General features: G+C 40.8%; 1 protein-coding gene across 1 annotated transcript; it reads right to left on the reverse strand.

Annotated features, from left to right (window-relative positions):
- Positions 1-13198: 13198 nt before the first annotated feature.
- On the reverse strand, positions 13199-15525 carry LOC309957862 (RNA-binding protein EWS-like). Its single transcript, XM_082833392.1, is given in 4 exon segments — positions 13199-14014; positions 14017-14056; positions 14058-14759; positions 14762-15525. Coding segments are annotated over 4 exon segments (1986 nt in total). The 5' UTR covers positions 15485-15525; the 3' UTR covers positions 13199-13493.
- Positions 15526-17873: the final 2348 nt, after the last annotated feature.

Below are 17873 nucleotides of genomic sequence, written 5' to 3' on the forward strand. Positions count from 1 at the left end.
TACAGATATAAAATCAGATAATAAATGCAACAAACTATCAAAATTTCAAAGGTCATAAAACATAAATTCTTATATTATATGAAGTAAAAGATACTCTATATTTATCTCTCTAAACCTTTGAGATATAGCTGTTCTAATATTTTGAACTTTCCAACATGATAGAAAGAACAAGGGTTTTAGATTCAGAGACATCTCAGTTGTAATTCACTACTTTAGTGATTATGGGAAACAGGCTATTTAAAAACGTTTTGAGTCCCAGTTTATTCACCTGTAAGCTCAGTGTAATTAAACCTATACCTGAATGCTATTTTAATTTTTCTGGGAAATCATATATGTAAGTCCCCAGCACACAGTAAGTGTTCAATGAATGTTAGGCATCTTTTCCAACCCTGAACAATCAGAGCCCTAGGTAATAAAATAGAAAAGAAATAATGAAAGTTTAGTCTTTATTATATTATGAATTTTTAAATTCATAATTAACATCTCCTATATGTGTGAGCTATCTTCTAATTATCTCTTGGAAAAGGAGGAATGGCTGCCTTTGAGCCTACAATCTCTCATATTATGGCATGCTCTCTGAAATATTTTTTTCCTAAACAATATAGTATTTTTAAAAGAAGACAAATTATACTCAAATCATTTCAATCAGTGCTAGCTTGTTGGTTAGAGAAATCAGTGCTAGTTTATGTTGGTTAGAGAAATCATCTGATGAAATTATTAAAATAAAAGGAGGCAGATATACTAGTAATTTAGTCATTATTTTGGGGGGTATACTCTCAAAATTCCAAGTGTTTGATATCATTGTGAACAACTTAAAAAAAGCAGAACAGATAGGTGGTTAAGTTTTGGGAAACATGCAATAAATTATGGTGCTATTATTATAATATGTGAATGAAATGATGGATTGTCCAAGTGCTATGTGAATAGGTACTTGCTGTTTGGAATCTAATTTCCAGCAAAGCGACACATGGATTCAGAGTACAGCACCTCCAACGACTTCAACAGCAGTGAGGAGGATGTGCTTTATAAAACTGTACTAGATGACTCAAAATGTGACTTTAATAATGAAAGAGTTATTCATACTAAAGGTGCACATGAAGAATTTGAGAATAATTGTTTCAAGAAATGTGAGAGTTAGAAGAAACATTATTTCTAAAATAACATTTTACTTTATTTAAATCTGAGACTTTAAATATGTATGTATAACTAAATTAAGAAATGTTGTTAAATATTATATGGGATAGTAATGGCAGAGAATTGCTTTTTCATAGTCGTAGTGTAATTTAAATCTTTTTAGGCTGTCCTTCAATGATTACCACTTTCCACGATCTAAGCCATTAAAGTGTTCTCATTCTAGATTTGTTCTAATTCCTCAGACTTTTCCAGAGGTGTAGCAATTTGAAGAGTATTGCATTTCAGAGGGAAGTATAGTGGTTCTGTTTTCTGGGTAAATGCTAAATTGGTCTGCTTGTGTTTTGTAATACCCTTTTGGATAATACTCATCATTTTGTTGACCTTTGCAGCTACAGCACATTGGGCTGATGTCCTCAGCAGTCTGCAATAAATTCTTGAATCCATTTCTCACACCACAACTGAGAGTTCGCAGCCCCTTGTCTATAGTTAAGGTATGGATAATTTCTACCTCATTGTGTTGATTTTCATTGTGCTAGCCTACAGTGAAGTTGGCCTACAGCTTCTGTGTCAGTCTGCACAGGACCTAACATGTATTTAATCCAGTCCCTCTGTTTTCTGTGCAAAAGTCTACAAAGTGAGTCCAGAGAGGTCAAACAACTCGTTTAAAGCCACAGATGCTTGGTGAGAGAGTTAGAGCTGTTGCCTTTCCTCCCTCCTCTCAGTCCACTGAGGGTCCCTGACACCGCACTCTTGGGAATTGGCCGAACAAAAGGAAATTGCTTGCCTCGGATCCAGGATAGGATTTTCCAAGGAAGCAATAGACACTTTGTCTAGGATGGTTCCCAGAAGGGATGGGCAAGTAATAGATTGAACTCACATGGAGGCGCAGCATCTTGAAGCTATTCCTCATCTGCTTAAGGTTTATTCCAGATAAGTTTCAGAAAATAACCTTTGCAAGAATGAAAAGCCAGGGGTTCCAATCCAAAGTCGTGATCCAAAGTTCAGTATGGCAGCCATGTGTACTTGGACATGTTAATGAAACACTTTGAGCGAAGCTTCACTTTTCTCATCTCTAAAATGGCAAACCAGAAATCCTTTCCAACCTGTTGATGAAAACAAGGCACAAGAGGCGATAGAGGTGATCCCTAGGTGAGCAAGCAAATTCCTGTGAGGTTAGTTCCAGAGCAGGGATTTGGGCAGCTCTGTGACTGCTCTTCTGTCTCCACACGTGTGCCTCAGGAGGATGGGGTTTGAGTCATTCCATACTGCTGAGTGCATATCATCTTGCTTTCTGTGGGCAGGAGGCCCTGCAATAGAAGATATAATGCTTTTCTCCTGAGGCATCTTCTCTGGGGCTGGGGAGGCAGAGAATACATTTTGAAGTAGACAGGATTGCTGTGTACTCCATGATACTTCTGCTGCAAATGGATAGATTGATTTCAGCTTGTCATTAGGCATCTAAGAGAAGCACCGTGTGCCTGTGTTCTACAGGGGTAAGCAATAAATGACCTGGGGAAAATGTGCGATTAGAAATGGCTGCAAACTCCATAGTGGCTGTACCAATACTCAATACTCTGTAATGGCCTATATGGGAAAAGAATCTAAAAAAAAAAAAGTGGATCTATGTATATGTATAATTGATTCACTTTGCTGTACACCTGAAACTAACACAGCATTGTAAATCAACTACACTCCAATAAAAATTAAAAAAAAAAAAAGAGATGGCTGAAAACTCATGGTAGAGTCAGTTTCCATTCAAGGCACCCTCTCTAAGTAAATCAGAAAAGATTCCATTCATTCACTCCCTCACTCCCTCATTCATTGATTCAAGCAATTTTTTAAATGTCTACGGTACAGTATTGCAGAAACTTAGTGCCAGGTTGTGGGGATACAAAACAGAGTATGATCCAATCTCTATTTTCAAAGAGCTCCTCTAAGTGACAACAGAGTTAGCTGTAAATAGCATGGGTTCTGGGTTCAAATCCTGATGCAACTTTTACTGGTTGGTGACATTAGGCAGGTTACAAGACCCCTGTCTCCAATTTCCTCATCTGTAAAATGAGGACATCAAGATACTCTACCTTATAGAACGATTATGAGGGTAAAATGAGTTAACATTTGCAAAAATGCTTAGAACAATGCCTGGCATCTAGTAAATGTTACAGAAGTTTGAAGTAAATGAGTAGATAAATATATAATAATTTAGAAGAGAAGACATATAGGCAAATAAGAGAGTCACATGCAGTGATGGGGGGTTTCAACTCCTTTCACTCTTTTTCCTTCCCCATCCGGCTCCTCAATCTCTCCCCTCACATCAGTTTTCCTTACCGTAAGGAGGTGTCTTAACATTATGATTTCTCAAGCTATGCTGTGAGAGGTATCAATATTAGCAAGTTTGAAATTTGTTGTCTCGTTGCTTCTCTATTCTGAAGCCATTATGTTTGCTCTGCTTGATGGTCAGGGATGAAGCATGGGTGAGATGAAGCTGGTGTGTGTGTGTGTGTGTGTGTGTGTGTGTGTGTACGCACAGCGGGAGTGATAGCAAAAGAGTGAGCAAGGGAGAAAGGAATATGAGATCTCCAGGCACCCATGAAGTGGACTGAGGGGTAACCTGAGAGAAGGAGAAAGAAGAACATATTAGCATTATCTTCTGGGCTCCAAGAGGATCTTGGGGCCACCTTATAACACAAACTTAAGGACTATAATGGGAAGGATACCCCCTGGAGCTGTGTAAGCTGTGGCTCTAGGTATAATGAAAGAATGGTAGGCGGGCTTCTCGCCAGTGATAATCTTAGTTCAGATGACTCTACTAGATAGGCGGGTAGGTTATAATTATAATATCATGTGGGATGGGTTATAATAGAGATGTGAGGTGCTATAGGCATACAACAGGGAAAGAACCTAACTTGGTCTCAGTGAATTTAGAAATGCTTCCAAAGCCGGTGACAACTCAGCTCCAAAATCGGGACAAGCTTCCATAAGACACTCAGTATTTATCAAACCCTTGTCCTTTGCCTGGAATTGCATCAAGCATTGCCAGAGAGGAGAAACTTAGGATCTTGTGGTGGAAACATAATTTCCATAAAGACTCATTCTTCTATAACAAAGATCGTCTGTGATAAAGGGTTAGAGGCAGACATAAGTCATGTGGAAGAGGTGTTAGGTCAGTTCTGTGTGAGTTCAAAAGGCATACCAGGACCAAACTGAGCTAACAGGAAGAAAAATCTGCTTAATACAGGAAAAACTTTTTCATAGTCAGAAGCTGTTCAAACATGGAATGATCTGTCCATGGTAGGAGCGAGGCCCTCGATATTGTGTTTAATTTGAGTCAGGGGACTTGTTGGAGATTTTTATTTGTTAGGATAATGCTAACTATGGAAAACAGTTAAATTTCTAATGTTGCTGTCTTAACACAATTTCAGATTATTTCTTGTTCATGTATATATGTTCCAGTTGGCAGACAACTTTCTTCCTTAGGGTGATTCAGGGCACCTTCTGTTCTCCAGCTTCATTGTCCTCTGAACTAGGGGAAAAAGGGTGGAGAAAAAAATGAGAACTTCTGCTCATGTTATATTGGGTGATAATTGATCACACCTAGATACTAGAAAGACTGGGAAATGTGGTCCCTGGCTGGAAAGGCACCTCCCAGTTATAAATCTCTACTATGGAAAGGAGAACCCCAGTTTTAAATGGCCAGCTGGCCATCGCTGCCATAGGACTGATGCCTCAGCAGAGAGGTTTCACTAGATGACCTTTAAGGTTCTTATGAACTTTGAATTCTATGGTTCTAATAGGTCCTGATTCTTTCTATAATTACTTTCGTGTTTTGGGGCAAGTCACTTATCCTCTTTGATCTTAGTTGATTCATCAGTAAAATGAGATTAACAATTGCATTTCAGTTAACAGTGACTCAGGGTCATTGTGGGATTCAGATGAAATAATGTGCGTGAAAGTGTGCTAAATTTGAAAGTGCTCTAAAGCTATGAGACATTATTCTTAGACAGTTGATTCAAACTTAGCTTTGACTTAGGCCTGTAGTTGAGCTTAGATATTTCTTCCATGTGTCTGTGAGAGATTATTATAATGCTCTGGTAAGGAAAATTTTGAATGACTTATATTTCCATAGTTTTGCTTTTCATTTTTGAATGACCTTAAAGTATTTTTCTAACTCAAGAAAAAAGGACAATACAAACTATACCAAATAGAATCTCTTTGCCTGTTATACAATTACATCCATCTCTTCAATATCATAGGGTACAGAAATATAGATCACCTATTCATTTTGGACATTTTGAAGTTAAAATAAGAGCATAAATAGGTATCAAAACATTTATGAAGTTTAATGATACACAGGTAAAAGATATAACTATTGTTACTACTATATTAGAACTTAATTAAATAGAATGTAGGGTAATGAATATTCCAGTTAATTGAATATTCTATTAACTGAGATACCCCACATGCAACGTTCTGAATCTTCAAATCAGAAACCTGAAAAAGAAACAGAGAAATTACCCACTCTATTTTCTCAGTTAACAGACCAGGAAACTGAGGCCTACAGTGGTGGCCAAAGATTACAGAGCTGACTTTCAGGGGCGGTGAACTAAACAGAATAATAGAAGAGGTGCATTTTGTCTAGGACCCCTAAAATTTATATAGCTCTTCTCAACATATCATAGTATTTATTTGTCAACATTTTTGAAAATTTTATTGTTTAGAGTAGCTATAGAGATGAAAGGAACAGATTGGGCAGAGTATACATGTTCTGAACACACTCTAGAAGTTTCCTTTTTTGACAACTCTTTAAAAAATTTTATTGAAGTATAGTTGATTTACAATATTGTGTTAATTTCTGCTGTACAGCAAAGCGATCCAGTTATACATAAATATTCTTCTTCCTATTCTTTTCGATTTTGGTTTATCACAGGGTATTGAATGCAGTTCCCTGCGCTGTACAGTAGGATCTTGTTGTCTATCCATCCTATATATACTAGTTGTCACCTGCTAATCCCAAACTCCCAATTTATCCCTCTCCCACCCCCACTCCCCCTTGGCAACTCTTTGGTACAAAGTTGGTTTCTATGATTTGATGGTTTTTACTCTCATTTCTGGTTTACTAGGAATTCGGGCAAGATGAGTGCTGGTTAGTTGAAATGTCAATTGTATTCTTAGTAGTTGTGATGTTTTTAAGCAGACCGTCCCACTGTAAAAGTGTGGATCAGCTTGTCGCAGAATAAAGGGACCGGAAATAAGTAGGCACTGTGATGATAAGCACCATCAAAGAGAGAGATAAGCAGATGGTGATAGATGGGGAGACAGGAAGAATTAGAATTTGTCTGGGACTCTAGTGTTCTCACCTTGCCCCTTACGTTCTATATTTAACATCAGATGGCAGAACAAGGTTGCTGAGAGTAAGAAGCTGGAGCCCCGCCAATCCACTGGCATCCAAGCCACGCACTTTGCAACTCCACTTCTCTAGGCTGTTCATGTGAGGAGGATGGATGACAACAGGATTCTGAAGAAATTACTTTGCCCTGAGCTGAGAGGACAGCCATTAGCAAGCCTTCTCCTGTATGTCAGGGGAAGCTCTCCAAGGATATATAAATGTATATAGAGGTAGTGGAGCACAGGCACCAGTTGCCACAATAGCTGTGGATAAAAAATACTGATCAGAGTGGAAGTCATTACAGTGTTGGGTTAGAGGGTTCTGGGGGGCTATAGTTTTGTGTGTATGTGTGTGTTTGTGTGTGCATGCATGGATCTATGTGAGTGTAGGCACCTAATATTATAAGCAGATATCACTTTTGTTCCTAGTGTTGTGCACAAGTGTCTTGATTCTATTCCCATTTTTTTTTTTTTTTTTTTTTTTTTGCCGTACGCGGGCCTCTCACTGCTATGGCCTCTCCCGTTGCAGAGCACAGGCTCCAGACGCAAAGGCTCAGCAGCCATGGCTCACGGGCCCAGCCGCTCCGCGGCATGTGGGATCTTCCCGGACTGGGGCATGAACCCGTGTGCCCTGCATCGGCAGGCAGACTCTCAACCACTGCACCACCAGGGAAGCCCTGCTTTCTGTTTTTCATAACAGTTACTACTATGAGAAATTATATCGTGTATGTAACAGGTTGTATGAGGAAATGTTTCTGTTGTCTTAGATTTGAGCTTGCAGAGGTGAAATCAAGGGATGTTAATTGCTGATATATTCTAAAAAAGTGCCAGATCTCTGTGTATATCTGTAAGGGGACAAGTTAACAATTGTCCAGCAGCCCTTAGCCATTCATGCATGTCAAGGGCATGTGAGATGATGGATGTGAGGAAGACTAGAGAGGAAGTATCTCTCTAAAGAGAATTGCCAATGGCTATGCTGGGCATTGAATCCCTCCCTTCAGGGGAAGGAGAATTTCCCCTTTAACATAAGCCAAGTAAATGGTCTACAAGAAAACTGCTCAGCAAATGTGACCTGTGTCCTGGGATCTTGGTGTGGGTAGGAGATTGGTGGACATAGGGACCAGTTCCAGATTCCTGCCTGTAGAGACCCAAGGGTTGGATCCAGAGTGACTGGCTGGAGCCACTCAGAAAGCAGAGCGAGGGCTTCCCTGGTGGCGCAGTGGTTGAGAGTCCGCCTGCCGATGCAGGGGACATGGGTTCGTGCCCCGGTCCGGGAAGATCCCACATGCCGTGGAGCGGCTGGGCCTGTGAGCCATGGCCACTGAGCCTGTGCGTCCGGAGCCTGTGCTCCGCAACGGGAGAGGCCACAACAGCGAGAGGCCCGCGTACCGCAAAAAAAAAGAAAGCAGAGCGAGCAGGAAGGTTCACAGTGAGGGCAAGCCTCCTTTGCTGATGGCAGGACCAAGATAAGCATACTTTTCAGCAGACCAGGTAGACCTGAATCACATATCCAGCTTTTAATCTTACTGAAGAGGACTTTTCCCAAGAGGGTTTCCTGCCAGTGGATGGCACCCAGCAGAAAGGCTGGAAGTGTGGTGTGGACCATCACAGCCCGGGTGTGGGTTAGAAGAGTAAGTGAGTGGGTAGGGTCATAATGGTCATAAGTTTGGAGGTCACCTGATTGCGAGGAAATTCTTCTAAAGATCTCCAGAGAGATGAGATCATCAAAGGAACTACAAAGAGTCCCATAAGAGAAAGAGCCAGGCTAGATCTGAAGTGGGTCTCTTGTAAACAGCATATATTATATGTTTCTTATTTTTATATCCATTCAACCAGTCTGTGTCTTTTGGTTGGAGCATTTAATCCATTTACATTTAAGGTAATTATCAATATGTATGTTCTTATTGCCATTTTATTAATTATTTTGGATTTGTTTTTATAGGTCTTTTTTCTTCCTTTCACCTTTTGTTCTCTTCTCTTGTGATTTGATGACTTTCTTTAGTATTGTGTTTAGATTCCTTTTTCTTTTTTTTGTGTGTATCTGTCATAGATTTTTGGTTTGTGGTTTCCATGAAATTTTGATATAGCAGTCTATATATATACATGATTGTTTTAGGTTGCTGATCTCTTAGTTTTAAATGCATTGCAAATATCCTGCATTCTCTTCCTCTCAGGATTACTGGTTTAGATATCATATTTGTGTGTGGATAGTTTCCTACCTTTACTGTGTGTTTGCCTTTACCAGTGAGCTTTCCCATTTCGTAATTTTCTTGTTTCTAGTTGTGGCCTTTTCTTTTCCACCTAGAGAAGTTCCTTTAGCTTCGTTGTAAAGCTGGTTTGGTGGTGCTGGTTTGGTGGCTACAGTACCATTGAAATAAGACCTATCTTGCTCCTTAACTGTGTCCCCACTTTTCCCTCCTCATTATCCACCAACCCTGAAGGAATAGGAGGTAACAAAATGAGGAGTGAAGAGAACTAAAGAAACAGAGAGGAAACTCACTAAGTACCCCACCCCTTTCCTGCTGCCCAATTCTTAGCCCAAGATGGAGGATACACTAAAAACCTAAAAATTGATGAGAGTGATATTTTGATACTAAGTTGGATTGGACTTTAAAATTTTTGAAAATGAGACTCATTCAATAATGTGTGGAAATGAAGAGAAAATGTATGCTGGGTGCCCTAGATATCATTCAGTGGTCAGAAATAAAGCTTCAGCATAGCAAATGAAAACGAGTTTATGATGATTAAAATGAGCTTATGATGATTTTTGCTTCACACTCCACGGAATCTAGTTTGTTAAGTAAACTTGTTGCACACACACATGTACACATACACACATACACATTTATTTATTATGTACTTCCTGTCTCTTACATCAGAAGGTAAACTCCATGAGGGCAAGGCCTCTGTCTTCTTTGTTCACTGTTGTATCCCAGTGTTTAGAAGAATGTTGGTACCGTGGAGCTGCTTGATGTTTTTTTCCTTGAAAAATGAATTCTAGAAGGATGGAAATAAACTATTTTTTTTTCCTGGATATTATAATTCCTTAGGGTAGCACTATTCTGGCTCAGGACTCCCACAGAAAACATATCCTTGTAGAGTCCTGTGAGTTGGCTGGAGAGGAAGAGTGGGCAGGGGAGTGGAAAGTTCTGGAGCAAAGGCACCTACTAGCTGTGTGTCTGATGGATCACTTAACTGCCATGAGCCTCACTTTCCTTGTCTGTGGAATCAGGATTCCATCATCTACCTGACAAGGCCACGGTGAGGATTATATTCATAATGTACTCAGTTTCTGGTTCATTGTGCCTACTAACTGTTCATCCTCCCCTTCTTGCCTGCAGAAAGAATACTGCCTTGTTTGGCCTTGCTGAGGTTTTCCTGGTAGACAGAACCACTGAACTTCTGAATTCAGAAGGGTGACTATGATTTGCAGCAGGAGCAGTGTTTTCTCTGGGAGTTCTCTGGCCTCGAAGGTGATGGATGGGCACCTCTCAGGCATAGTTCCTTGATCAATAAGCTATAAAGTCTCAAATTATTTTGTTAGATCCATTGATCAAATCCACTGAATTTGTCCCAACTCTTTTATCGTGAAGGCAAGGACTGGTGATGTTCAGTTTCTCTCTCCTTGCTATATTCTTTCTTCATCTGGCTTTGGGGTGATTTGCAGCAGTGTGGAAAAGACCAGAAGTGGAGAATGAAAGTTACCATCCCCAACATTGAAGGAAAAAGGCTTATTTTGGTTGTCTGCTTCAGAATGAAGCAGTGTGGTTTCTCTCTTTGGTCTTTTAAGAGGTGCCTCAGTATACAGTACTCCCCCATTATCCCCAGGGGATATGTTCCAAGATCCCTCAGACCCTCATGGATGCCTGAAACCGCAGGTGGTATCTAACCCTATATATACTATGTTTTTTCCTATACATACATACCTTTGATAAAGTTTAATTTATAAATTAGGCACAGTAAGATATTCTAGTAATAAAATAGAACTAATAATAAAATAGAACAATTATAAGTTATGTGAATGTGATCGTTCTCTCAAGATATCTTACTGTGCAAATTTAATGCCTTCTACATCTTAACTAAGCACTTAACACACATTGTGGCTGTAATTTTTGGAGTTTGAGGTGTGACAGCAAAACTAGCACAAATTTCTTTTTCTTTCTTCACAATTTTACAGATAGAAGATTTGTTCTTACTTTAGATCTGAGCAATTCCAGCACATGATTTTTTTCCTTTCCTTATTACATTGAGAACTTTCATCTTTTCACTTAAAGGAAGTTCTTTGTGCTTCTCTTTGGCATATCCAAATTGCCAACATCACTACTCCTGGGTTTTGGGGCCATTATTAAGAAGATAAGAGTTACATGAACACAAGCACTGCGATCTTGCAACAGTCGATCTGATAACTGAAAGGGCTACTGAGTGGTTAATAAGCAGGATATGTTGGACAAAGGAATGAGTCACATCCTGGGCAGGACAGAGCTGGACAGCGCAAGCCTTCATCATGCTACTCGGAAGTTGCACAGTTTAAAACTTACGAATTGTTTATTTCCGTTTCCATTTAATATTATTGGAATGTGGATGACCTGGGGTAACCATGGAAAGTGAAACCATGGATAACGGGGGACTACTGTACTGGCTACAGTGCACCTTTGCCTTTTTTGTATTCATTCATTCATCTGTCCAGTCATTCAATAAATATCTAGTATGTGTTAAGTACCCTGGGTGGGTTATATTTGCAAAGCTGTTTGTTTTTTCTATAAGGGCCAACTGGGTTTAGGTTCCCAGGAAACTGAGATTTTCTAGGTACATGGCATTTCCTCAATTTTTATTGTTGGATGAGTGAATTGAATTGCTTCCAGGAGTAATTTGTTAGGCAGAGCTTTTATTCACTCATTTAACAAACTTTTACAAATTACTTTCTAGTGCAAATAATAATACCTAGCTTTTAGGGTTGTCTTGATGATAAAAGAATATATAGATTCTCTAGCACATTTTCAGGTACAAAATAAATTCTTAATAACTGGTAGATATTATTATCACCATTGTCTCCTGATAGATTTGAATTATGGCGAGTGAATGTCACTTACTATTTATTTGGTTGGTTTATTTTAGAAAATCCTCTTGCTGAGAATCTCTGGCTCCTACACAATAAATAAAATGGCTCAATTAAATATATTCTTAGGATCTTATTCGACGACTCCTTTTTACCCTGTCCTCCTAACACATACACAGTTATTGAGTTCAAGAAGAATAGCACCATCATAGAATTACCCAGCCCTCTATTATCCTAGAAAGAAAAGGTATAATCAAGTCTTATCTTAGTGAGTAAAATACACTCATCCTTGGAAATAGAGACATTTAGCTCCCTGTGTAAGGCAAGCTGCCTCGGGTAGGTAAACATCTCTTTTTTCCAATGAGAATCTTATTCACTCTCTTTAGAAGTGAATCTAATATTCAGTAATTAGTTTGTGTTGTTTATAGAGTAGTTTTCCACAGAAGATTTCCAAAAAAGAACTAAAATTGCACTTACTTTTAAATATTTCATGTTAAAAGGGGAAAACCTGAACTTTATTTTATTTATATTTTCTTCTCGCCCACCGCATCTTGGTCCTCCTCTGCTCATTTTATTATTTCAACTACCAAATGATTTTCAGACACCCTTTACCTATGTAGTACTGTACTTGCTTTGTCTTCTCCGGGCTTTTTTGTTCATGATCCTCCTTTTATTTGAATATATTCCCTACCTTTCCACTTGAGATGTCTTCCACGAACTCTATTCCAGTTTAAGGGTCTTTCCTATGAGCTTCCATATTCCCCAGTGCTTACTTTTATTTTGTTTTTTTTTCCCTGGGTCTCATTAACTTTTCTTTTCTTAAAAATTGAAATATATATAGTTGATGTACAATATTATATAAATTACAGGTGTACAATATAGTGATTCCCAATTTTTAAAGGTCATACTCCATTTATAGTTATTATAAAGTATTGGCTGTATTCCCTGTGTTGTACAATATATTCTCTGTAGCTTATTTTATATATAATAGTTTGCACCTCTTCATCCCCTACCACTACATTGTTTCTTCCCCCAGTGCTTACTTTTATTAATACACTAATCACTCTACATGGGAAGTACAGAAATACCAGTGTGCTTCCCCACTAAGCTATGTTACTTGAGGTTGGGGACACTGGTTTGTAATCCTGGTGTCCCGTACAGTTAGTTTCTCAGATAGTAGTTGCTCATCGAATATCTATCAAATGAAAGCATGCTTGAATAAATGAATGACTGGTTGCTGGTGTGCAGCACAAAGGAAAACAAAACATGAGATAATTATATGGTGCTTGCGGAAAGGAGACACTTGTGGAAAGAAGATAAACAGTCATAAGAATGTTAGGAATATTTTACTCCAAGACAGGGTGTATTTTGAATGTAAATTAGTTGTAAATAAACTGAGTGCTCTTATTTCATAGAAGAGAGAGTCTGTGTGAGTTGAGATGGTAACTGGTTTCATAGAGAAAGTGGCATTTAAGATGAGTCTTAAAGGATGCATCAGAGTTAAATAGAATCACAGAAATCCAATAATTGGCACTGAAAGTAATGAATTACGTAAATTTGAGTTGTCCACTTTTAATTTCACTAGAATTCTTTCTATCCCCAGCTGGAAAAAAATCAGGGTATTGTTAATGAATACACAATGGCTATGAATAAAGCACTTTGAATAACATTCAAGCTGTGTCAAATACTTTTATATTCAGTGGGTTCTGTTAGAGATACCATCAATATTTTTTTTTTTTTTTTTTACCATTTAACTTGTTTTAATGTTTCTTCACAAATGGTGAAAAATACTAAAGTACAGACAGGAATAATCATAATGTTGTGGCCAACATTATAAATATGGAATTATAAATTTAAAACATTTTCTGGTTTAAAAAATAAATCTGGTAGTCAGTGCAGCTCTGCGGGGTCTCTGCGTCTAGTAGGGCCGGTCTCTGCGTTCCTGACGGTGCTCGCCTTTATCCATTTTTCCAGGTCCTCCACGTCTGCCTCTTCTTCCTCCCATCTGTTCCATCAAAGGTCCAGGGGGTCCCCCAGGGCCACCTCGTCTTCCTCCACCAAAGCCACCATGGTCCATGCCCCGGGTGCCACGGAAGCCACCTCTGTCTCCACCACGGCCACCTCTGAACATTCCACCAGGACCACCTTGATCCATGAAGCCACCTCTTCCTCCCCGCATGCCACCAGGGCCACCTCTGCCACGGTCACCGCCCGGGGGTGGGAAAGGTGGTGGGAGGAAGCCTTCAGGCTTTGGGGCCTTACACTGGTTGCACTCTGTTCTCCACGCAAAGTTCTGGTTTCCACACACCAGATTGGGGCACTGCCAGTCTCCAGCTCGGTGCTGGACGTTTCCTCCTCCAGACGGGTTTCCTCCTCCAGACGGGTTCCCTCGGGAACCGCGGGGCCCTCTTGGTGGGAAGCCTCCTCTGTCTCCTCCACGGCCTCCCATGCGACCCATGGGTCCTCCAGGACCTCCTGGGCCTCCTGGACCTCCTCGGAGCGGGGGCGGCATCCCTCTACCCTCACGGGGGGGCATTCCTCCCCGCATGCTGTTCATTGGAGGCTTCTTCCGAGCAAGAGAAACTTTAAGTTTGCTCCCTTGAAAATCTTTCCCATCAAACCACTCGACGGCAGTTTTGGCAGTTGGCGGGTCTTCATAGGATACAGTAGCATCGCCTTCGGGCTTTCCTGTTTCCTTGTCCAAATAGATATGGATCATGGGTTGTCCAGTCCTCTTGTTTATCTTGACAACTCCACACTGCTTAAAGAAGTCTGCCAGATCATCTAGAGTCACACTGTCACTTAATCCTTGCACATAAATTGCACTATTGTCACAGTCTTCATCTGGATCTACAGGTGGGCCTAAATCAAGATCTGGTCCTTCGTCCATGGGTCCACCAGGCTTATTGAAGCCACCTTGCTCTCCAGCGCTGCCCATTCCACCGCGTCCTCCTCCCCGCCCACCTCTGCTCATGCCTCCACGATCAAGTCCCCCTCTTCCCCTGCCCCGGTTATCAGGGCCACTCATGCTCCGGTTCTCCCCTGGTCCGGAAAATCCTCCAGACTCCTGCCCATAAACACCCATGCTACTGGGGTGGTCCTGTCGGAATGAACTCTGCTGCCCGTAGCTGCTGCTCTGTTGGCTATATTGACTTGGAGCCTGGCTGTAGGATCCAGTTTGGGGGGTGGGTAACTAGTGGGCGGCTGCTGCCCATAGCTGCTTTGTTGACCATAGCTACTCTGTTGTCCATAGCTGCTCGGCTGCCCATAGGTGTTCTGCTGGGAGTAACTGCTCTGATCATAACTAGTCAGCTGTGTAGAAGAATAGCTGGTAGGAGGATAGGATGTTGGTGCTGTGACTGGCTGCATGGTGTAGCTCCCAGGTACCTGGGGATAACTGTAGTTACTCTGTCCATATCCTAGGCTGGGCTGGTTGTAACCCCCTGTGCTAGATTGAGGTTGACTAGTCTCAGCGGGTTTGTTACCATCCTGCGGTCTTGCAGGCGCGGTGGCTGCTGGCTGCTGCCCATAGGCTGGATAAGCAGGCTGAGTGCCGTATGCAGACTGAGCTGCATAGGAGGCCTGGGTGGTAGTGACTGTAGCAGTGGTGGTATCATAAGCACCAGTGCCGTACCCCTGGACAGGCTGACTGTATGCCTGGGGGGCATTTGGAGTAGAATATCCAGTGGGAGGCTGTCCATAAGAAGTTGCATAGGCGGTCTGCCCATAGGTTGCAGTGGTCTGAGCCTGGATATACCTGACATCAGTGGGCTGTCCATAGGTTCCGTAACTTTGTTGCCCATATGCCTGGGTGGTCTGTGCATATCCTTGAGTGGGCTGGGCGGTGTAAGCACTGTAGCCCTGCTGGGCTGCAGCTTGGCTGTAGGTACTGTAATCCGTGGACGCCATTTTCTCTCTCCTTCCTTCTCGTTCTCTCAACGTCCATCTCCCTCTCGCTTTCCCTCTCAGAGATACCATCAATATTAATAAGAAAAGTAATGGTGTCTACAGACGTATAGATTTGGAATTATGTAAAGCTTGTTTGGAAAAAACCCCCAAAGCCCCATGTTTCATAACTTTTTTTCACACTGTCCAATGTACACAAGGAAGCAAAGCTTTCTGTACATATATATGCTTGGAATTAAACATTTTCACAGATTTTTCAGAAGTTGTATGAAAGGTTGTGATTTTAGAAATTTATAGGGGCAAAGAAGGGTTCAAGGCTACAAACCTATGGTAAGTGAGCAGGGAGTAACTGAGGGAATGAGTTATTAAGGAACAACATCATTATGGGGTCAGAAATTGTAGACCTATCGTTAAATGAGGCATGGGACATGGCTGCTGCCAAAGTTTTAAGTTAATTGCTGGCACCTCTCTTTGTGCATTTGATCAGACACGAGAGGGAGAAATTCCTTTTGCCCTTCATAAACTGTCAACAAGCCAAATGAAATATGTGTCTTGAGAGCAAATGCAAACCTAGTGAGAGAGGAACATGATGCAGTGATTTAGGCACCTGGAAAACATAGCTCTTTCCCCATTATACTTATTTTTTATATTAAAGTAATGTACAGATTGTGTACTTGAAAGGATACATTTGGACTGTCTTCATAAGATTTTCTGCAACTTGACAGTCAAGCAATATATAGCTGTCTCTGAAGTGCCCATATGTGGATTTTCCATTTGTGAATTATCTGTGGCACATTTTCCAACTCTGATGGCCTAACCCTGTTACCCAGCGTATCTTAGAGCTATTCCTCCCTGCTCAGAAAATGAAGAACTCATTTGAATATGAACCCAAGCGAAATGCAAGTCTGCAGGTCAATGCACTGCCAAAACAGAAAACTTTCATGTGGTACATTTTCAAAGCCGTCTAGCAGAAAAAATGGATTCTTTTATATTCCTATAGCAATTTTTACCAACTTCTATTATAACATTTATCACATTTTATTACAGTTTTTCATTTGCCTGCCTGATGCCCTAGGCCTATGGTAAAGGGAGGTTTTAAATTTATTTTTCTTCCCTTAGCCTCGAATTCTATATATGGTATTCAGTAACTTTTTGTCAAATTAATTAATTAATTAGAGTACAAACGAATGAGTAAATAATGTTTTGCATGATTGAAACCAACGTATGGCTCCTGCTAGGATATAGAGAATTGTCTGTAAATAACTTATATTTCACAGTATTTAGAGCTGCAGAACATCTTAGAGCATATCTGGCACTATATATTTTTAAAATTTATTTTTTTTTCTTTAAGTGAAATAATTTTTTTTTTTTTTTTTTTTGGTACGCGGGCCTCTCACTGTTGTGGCCTCTCCCGTTGCGGAGCACAGGCTCCGGACTCGCAGGCTCAGCGGCCATGGCTCACGGGCCCAGCCGCTCCACGGCATGTCGCGGCATGTGGGATCTTCCCAGACCGGGGCACGAACCCGTGTCCCCTGCATCGGCAGGCGGACTCTCAACCACTGCGCCACCAGGGAAGCACTAAGTGAAATAATTTTAATAAAATATTATTTTGAACTTTTTCAAGTATGAGGCAGAGGGGTATAAAACTGACATAGGCAAGGAAGAGATGAACAGCCCTGCATTCGATCCTCTGGCTACTCCACTGGTCAGACCAGAGCCCTGTCCCCAACACAGAACCTCTTTGCCAGTACAACTTTATAGCTTTTCAGATGAAGCCAGAGTTTATTGGAGTTCCCCAAGTTTATTCCCCAAGCCAAGACTGGAACTCAACCCCCTGAATAAACAATGCTTTTTCAACTGTACCATGTTTTTACCTCATCATTATTTCTGTGGTTGTTTCAGATGCCCCACACTCCCACTCCCCTTCAGTGAGTCAAAGGAAAGACAGCAGACTGTAACATCAGTTAGTTTGAACGGGGCAGACCCACGAGACTAAAATGTTGTCATCTGAAGTACTTTCTTGGTTTTGTGTCTAGCATACAGTCACCCTGAGTGGGGGACCCTGTGGCGTGGCTGAGAGCTTATTGGAGAGGATGCTTTGCAAGGGCAGACATGGTTTCTTAACCTGAATATGCATTAATTCTCCCATGGGCAAGAGTGGGTCAACCAGCTCTGGTCTATGTGGTCAAGGGGAATTGGTGTAATAAAGATAACAGAGAATCCAAAACTTCAGAGCGGCTTGGCATCCTTTCTTCTCTTCTAAACTTTCATCTGGGTCTTGTAAAGGTAACCAAAGTGACACTCTTATCTTGCCTGATACAGATGCAAACAAATAATTATAAGAATGATGATGGCAATGATAAGGATAGTCATAATTACAAGTTGAAGTGCA

The sequence above is a fragment of the Leucopleurus acutus genome (genome assembly GCF_964270905.1).
Source record: "Leucopleurus acutus genome assembly, chromosome: 2".
NCBI classification, from domain to species: Eukaryota; Metazoa; Chordata; class Mammalia; order Artiodactyla; family Delphinidae; genus Leucopleurus; species Leucopleurus acutus.